General features: G+C 41.7%; 1 protein-coding gene across 1 annotated transcript in view; it reads left to right on the top strand.

The window, feature by feature from the left end:
• Window positions 1-1,791: 1,791 nt before the first annotated feature.
• Window positions 1,792-6,858, top strand: part of HFM1 (helicase for meiosis 1) — a 472,985-nt gene continuing 467,918 nt past the window's right edge. Inside the window, exons 1-3 of the mRNA XM_030206735.1 lie at window positions 1,792-1,807; window positions 2,041-2,111; window positions 2,727-2,859. Of these exons, the coding sequence (XP_030062595.1) occupies window positions 1,792-1,807; window positions 2,041-2,111; window positions 2,727-2,859 (220 nt within the window). The remainder of the gene's footprint in view (window positions 1,808-2,040; window positions 2,112-2,726; window positions 2,860-6,858) is intronic.

The following is a 6,858-nucleotide window of genomic DNA, read 5'->3' as shown; positions in this document are numbered from 1 at the left end:
TTGCTGGCAATTTGCTGACAATTTGGACCTATAGAAGCCCCGCGGAGGCGGGCTGCAGGCTTCTCTTAAATGCCTTCAGCGCAGCAGCGGCCGCGCCCCACCCCAGACGGAGAGAGACGAGCAGCAGCCAGCCACACAGCCAGCAGCCGAGCACCACACAGCAGCACGTGGGGTAAGGTAAAATAGAAAGAACCCCCCCGCCACCCTCCCCCTCCTCCCCGGACCCCGAGTCGCCGTCTGGACCCCAGTCTGCCCTCCCTCAGTCACTTGACACAGCCTTGGAATTCCAGAGCACTGCTATTTCACACAGGCAGCTTTGTCCATTTATCTTCCCTGGTTTTCAGCCTTGAAGGCTTTCAGCTGTCCTCCTTTTCAGCGCGCTGGTTAAAAAAAAAAGACGAGCCATCAGCATGTCGGAAAAACTCAAGTGTGCTGGTTCCTTCAGGGAAGGAGGCGACGGCAGGGAAGGAAATGTCTGTGGTTCCGACGTTGGCGGGAACCGCTGCCATTTTGGGTTCCCCTGCTGTTTCTGCTCAGCAATCTGTTTCTTTACCGGTTGCTACAGAACGACTGGCTGATAGTTCCTTTCTCTTGCTTGTAGGGTCTTCTGGCTTTGGTTTTCTCCCAGAATTTGTGGTACAGATGTACCAAGCTTTTCTTATGCACAAATCTCACCCTCTCTCTCAGCTCCTTCGGGTAAAAGGCCCTCTGAAGCTCAGCATCTGTCAGAGAAGTGTTGGTTCCATAGAGACTCTAACCTTTAATGTGCCCTTTAATGTGTAGAACAAATTAGTACTCTAAATTAGAGTAAAAGGGCAGACTTTTAAATACACAGCTGGATATAAAATGTTTGACATATCCATGTACTTTCTCCCATGATATAACTGAATTCTATTATTCTGTCTTACTGTATTTTCAACTGTAACTAAGCCACATTGAACCTGAGTTTGCTTGAGATAATGTGTGACAAAAAAATGTACAAAAAATATATCCTTTATCCACCACCACCTTTTAAGATACTGCCTATCCAGATGGCACAATAACAGCAAGTTTGGTCCAGTGAAGACTAACGCAAGACGAGTGTGGATGGGAGAGATGGAAGGGGTCGACCTCAGCGAACGTACCTCAATCAGATTGAGGACGTATTTGGCAGAGGCAAGCTTAGGAGTACCCTAATTAAGTTAATAACAATGTATCTACCTATATAGTTTAAGTATAAAAAATTTGGCTCTCAAAAGAAATTTCAATCGTTGTACTGTTGATATTTGGCTCTGTTGACTAATGAGTTTGCTGACCACTGGGCTAGAACAACATTCCTAACACAACAGCTGGTTTGGTCAGATAGTCTTTCAAACTGTATATGGGATCTAGAATGTAGCTCCAGCCCCCTAAGCACATTTGTTTTTAGTTGTAGGATATCTTAAAAAAAAAAAAAACATACGTTGTTTGCTATTTAATTAGGATTATGGGCCTTGCCTGTTACAGGCCTGAGTTGCATTCCTGTTTTAAGACAGCTTGGTAGCTAGGGATTTCCAGTAGTAAGAAGATATCATTCAGCTTGTCCTTTGGAGAAAACAAAGTTACTTACCTGCAGTAGGTGCTCTCTGAGGCAGCAGGATGAACATTCTTTCTAAGCCTATCTCCCCTTGGAGTTGTGTTCTGTCATCTATTTCATTAGACAGCTGGTCTCTTGCAATAATGGTGGGCAGGAAGGCACACACGTGTAGTGAATTGGTACCAAAATCTTCTAGGAGAGACTCTGGGGAGTATTCCCACATCGCGCTTTGTAGGATGACGTCACCCAGAAGTAACAATTTTCATCCTGTCGTTGAAGAACATCTGCTACAAGTAAGTAACTTTGTTTTGTAGTTACAAAAAAATAATTCAGTTTTGCAAATAAACTAATCTTTTCATAAACTCTTACAAAGCTACTAACTCTATTGTGTTTATTCTAGTATGATGGAACAGTAGTTAACTGTAAACTGCAAATTGATCATATTTTATAACACCAAGTATTTTGATCCTTAACAAGGTTTTCAGCTACACAGTTCAAAAATATTTTCAAGGAATTCCCCTATTTTAACTATATACAGTCTAAGGCTTTGGATGATGTGAGTACTGAATGTTATTCTGTTCTAAACAATTGTATAGGGAAGGGGAAATGGGACTTGATATACCGCCTTTCGGAGGTTTTTTTTGCAACTACATTCAAAGCGGTTTACATATATTCAGATACTTATTTTATACCAGGGGCAATGGAGGGTTAAGTGACTTGCTCAGAGTCACAAGGAGCTGCAGTGGGAATCAAACTGAGTTCCCCAGGATCAAAGTCCACTGCACTAACCACTAGGCTACTCCTCCACTCACATAGGAAATGGTGTTACTACATTCAAACAATTATTTTTCCAAATATTTAATAGATACTGCCTGCTAAGAGAGGTCTCACACACACACTTCAGCATGTTTAAAAATAAGAATTTTCATACAAAGTCCTTACAGATAGAAATAGCAGTGCTGAATTTCATTATTTGTATATTGAAAGCTATTTTTAGGATGACAGATGCATCAGGTTTATTTTTTAGTTTTTTATTGTCAGTTTTGCCCACTTACAGAATTCAAGCAAAGTATATGCACTGTTTGTATGCTGGAATTTCATAGAACTATAGATGTTAGTAGCATGACATTTTTCAAATACAGGTTTTATTCTTTTGCAACATTTCCTTTAGCTCCTCTACACTGATCGGAATTTTGTGATTTCTGCCCCAACTGGTTCTGGAAAAACCGTCATATTTGAACTAGCAATAACGAGGTTATTGATGGAAGTTCCCATGCCTTGGTCAAATATTAAAATTGTGTATAGTAAGTACTTCTGTTGGAGAAAAGCTTCTGTTTCTTATATATATTGCCTGATTATTTATATTACTATTGTTGTCTTGTCTAACATGTATATAATCTTATTTCCAAACCTGATGAGCCATTAACTGAAAAATTGGTGTGATTTGCTAATGTTAAATGGGTGATGCCAGTTGAAGCCATGTAGAGATAAGTGATGAACAACAAGGGGAGGAATTATTTGGAACTAAAACCAAATTATTAAATGAAAACATAAAAAAGCTATTCTGAATCAGACCAAGGTCCACAGAGCCCAGCAATGTGTCTCATGATCAGTCCAGCTTAAAAGTACCTAGGACAGCCCATAGTTGATTTTGAGGGATGAGCATTGGCTCTCACATTCTTGCTGGCTACTAATTTTATAAGGACTTTTCCTCCAAGATCTTCTCCAGATCTCTTTTGAATCCTGCTATGTTAGTCGCTTTGACCACATCTTTCAGAAACAGATTGCACACCATTCATGTTTTGATAAACTTGTATTATATCATCTTTCAGTTGTCTTTTCTCCAAGCTGAAGAGTCCTAAACTGTTAAACCTTTCTTCACAAGAGAGATGTTCTAGTCCCTTACAATTTTTGTCGCTCTTCACTTATCTAGTTGTACTATATCCTTTTTGAGATAGGACAACCAGAACTGCACACAGCACTCAAGATATGGTTCCAGCAGGGGCTTATCCAGAGGAATGATATTTTCAGTTTTATTCTCCATTTTAAAAATAGTCCCTAACATTCTGGGGTTTTTTTAGTAGCTGTGGCACAGTGGACTGAAAATTTCAACATATGACTCTTACTTCAGAACCCAGAATTTTCTACCTTTATTTGGAATTATTCTTCAATATTCTTCACTATGTACATCACTTTTCAGTTCTCTGCATTAAATTTCAACTGCTATTTAGAGGTCGAGTCCTAATCTTAGAAATCCTTTTGCTCAGGGGTATAGCTACCATTGAGTGAGTCCGGCAAAAAGCCCAGGGCCGCCCAATGGTTGGGGCTGCGTGATGTTGAACCACTGCCCCGTGTTCCCACTGTCCAGCATCTCTGTCTCCCCCTCCCTTCCTCTCCCCTTGCCCCATGAATCTGGTGTCTCTCTCTCTCCCCCTCAAAGTCCAGCATCTCTCTCTGCACCTCCATTTCTCCATGGTCTTTCAAACACACTGGCAGCGCCAATGAGGAAAGAAGTTTATGGCTGGCTCCCTCAGAGCCTTTCTTCTGTTCTGTCCTGCCTCTTCTGCTGTAACTTCCTGTGGGTGGGGCACTGTAGAGAAAATTTGGAGAATCACGGGGGAAAAGGGAGGTAGAGAGAGATGCAGGACCCAGCAGAAAGTCACTGGGCTCTTGGGGGGGGGGGGGGGGTAGGAAGGGACAGATAGAGATGCGAGACCCACAAATGAGGAAAGGAGAGGAGAAATGACAGACCTGTTTGTGTATATGTATATATATGTATGTGTGTGTGTGGGAGGGGTGGGAGATGGAGAGATGCTGGGCCTGTAGGAGGAACAATTGATAGCAAATGGCAACAACATTCTACTGCTACAATTCGACATGTCAAGTGCATTCGACATGGTTGACCATGGAATTTTATTACACATCCTCGAATACTTCGGAATTGGAGGCAACGTTCTCAATTGGTTTAAAGGGTTCCTCACTACACGCTCATATCAAGTGACTTCAAACTCGATTACATCAGTGACATGGAAACCTGAATGCGGAGTTCCACAGGGATCCCCCCTCTCACCGACCATATTCAACCTAATGAAGACTGAAGACACCCTTGGCCAAACTACTATCGAATCGGAACCTAAACCCATATATATACGCTGTCGATGTAACGATCTTCATCCCATTCCATCAAGATTTAAGGGAAATCTCCAATGAAATCAAGCAAAGCCTACATATTATGAATTCCTGGGCAGATGCATTTCAGCTGAAACTCAATGCTGAGAAAACCCAATGCCTGGTACTCACCTCGCAATACAGTAAGAATAAATTTACCACCATCAACACACCTAAACTAAATCTACCAGTTTCGGACACCCTGAAAATCCTCGGAGTCACTATTGATCGACATCTTACACTGGAGAACCATGCAAATAACATAACCAAAAAGATGTTTCATTCAATGTGGAAACTAAAAAGAGTTAGACCTTTTTTTCCAAGGATTGTCTTCCGCAATCTGGTACAATCACTGGTACTCAGTCATCTGGACTATTGTAACTCTCTATGCTGGCTGTAAAGAGCAAATACTCAAAAAAACTCCAGACAGCTCAGAATACGGCAGCCAGACTAATATTCGGCACACCAAAATACGAAAGCGCGAAACCCCTATGAGAAAAACTACACTGGCTCCCACTAAAAGAACGCATCACGTTCAAACTTTGCACTTTAGTCCATAAAATCATCCATGGTAACGCCCCAGCCTACATGTCAGATCTAATAGAACTACCACCCAGGAACGCAAAAAAATCTTCCCGCACACCCCTCATTCTTCATCCTCCCAAGTGTAAGGGTTTGAAATACAAATCAATGCATGCATCTACCTTTTCCTATATGAGCACGCAGCTCTGGAATGCGCTACCACGTAACTTGAAAACTGTCTATGAACTGACCAATTTCTGCAAACTATTAAAAACCTATCTCTTCGCCAAGATATATCACAAAGATCAACATGTGTAACTATAATCTTTTGAACTTTTAGTACTGTCTTATAATGTCTTTTGCTTTAATACCATCATGTAATTCACCACCATGTAACACAAACCCTCTGTAAACCTAATGTATATTCACTTCTATTTCCAGTACCCATGATGTATTGTAAGCCACATTGAGCCTGCAAAGAGGTGGGATAATGTGGGATACAAATGCAATAAATAAATAAATACTGGACCTGGGAGGGGGAGTGGAGGGAAGAGAGAAGGATGACTAGAGTGGAGAACTGTTGGACCAATTTGAGGGAAAGAGAAAATGCTGGACCAAGGGTTGGGGGTTGAAGGCAACAGCAGCAAGGGAACAAAAGAGAGGGAGGTGTGCTGACTCTAGGGTGGGAGTGGAAGGGAAGGGAAGGGAGAAGTTAGACATGGGGTGGGATATGGACACAGAGAGGAGGTGCTGGACAGAGTAAGATAGAGACACAGGAGAGATGCTGAATATTGTGGGAAGACAGGGACACAGAGAGCAGATGCTGAACATGGGATTAGAATAGGGACAGGGATACAGAGGGAAGATTCTGGATAGACTGTGGTACCCCAGCGAGGGTTAGAGGGTGGCCCTACAAATTAACCAAGCCAGACACACTATGTAAATGAAAAAATAACTGGTTTATTATAGTAACATAGTAGATGATGGCAGATAAAGACTTGTACAGTCCCTCTAGTCTACCTAAGTAGATAAATTCATTACATAAAAGTATGAGGTGATACAACATATGTATACCTGATCTTGATTTGTTCATGCTATTTTCAGGACATAGACTGTAGAGGTCTGCCTGGCGCCATCCTTGTTCTAAAACTTCTGAAGATGTCATCAAAGCCCTTGAAAAGCTCCAGTTCAGCCCATCCATATCTATCCAGGCCATGATCAGGGCACAGACCATAGAAGTTGTTGGCTTTGCTTCCCAATTATCAGTATTGCCACCTAGTTTCCGCTAAGCTTCTTTGAATAGATTTCTTCTAAACAGGATTCCTGCATATTTATCACATGCATTTTTGAATTCCGTTATGGTTTTCATCTCTACCACCTGCAGCGGGAGGGCATTTCAAGTATCCACCACCCTCTCGGTGAAAAAATACTTCCTGTTATTATTCCTGAGTCGGCTCAAGTTCCACCTCAATTCATGTCCTCTAGTTCTACCACCTTCCCGTTTCTGGAAGAAGTTTGTTTGCGGATTAATACCTTTCAAATATTTGAACATCTGTATCATATCATCCCTGGTTCTTCTTTCCTCCAGGGTATACATGTTCAGGTTATCAAGT

The sequence above is a fragment of the Microcaecilia unicolor genome, chromosome 6, assembly GCF_901765095.1.
Source record: "Microcaecilia unicolor chromosome 6, aMicUni1.1, whole genome shotgun sequence".
Taxonomy (NCBI): Eukaryota; Metazoa; Chordata; class Amphibia; order Gymnophiona; family Siphonopidae; genus Microcaecilia; species Microcaecilia unicolor.
Note: the sequence above shows the minus strand (reverse complement) of the source record. Positions and strands in the feature narration are given on the sequence as shown.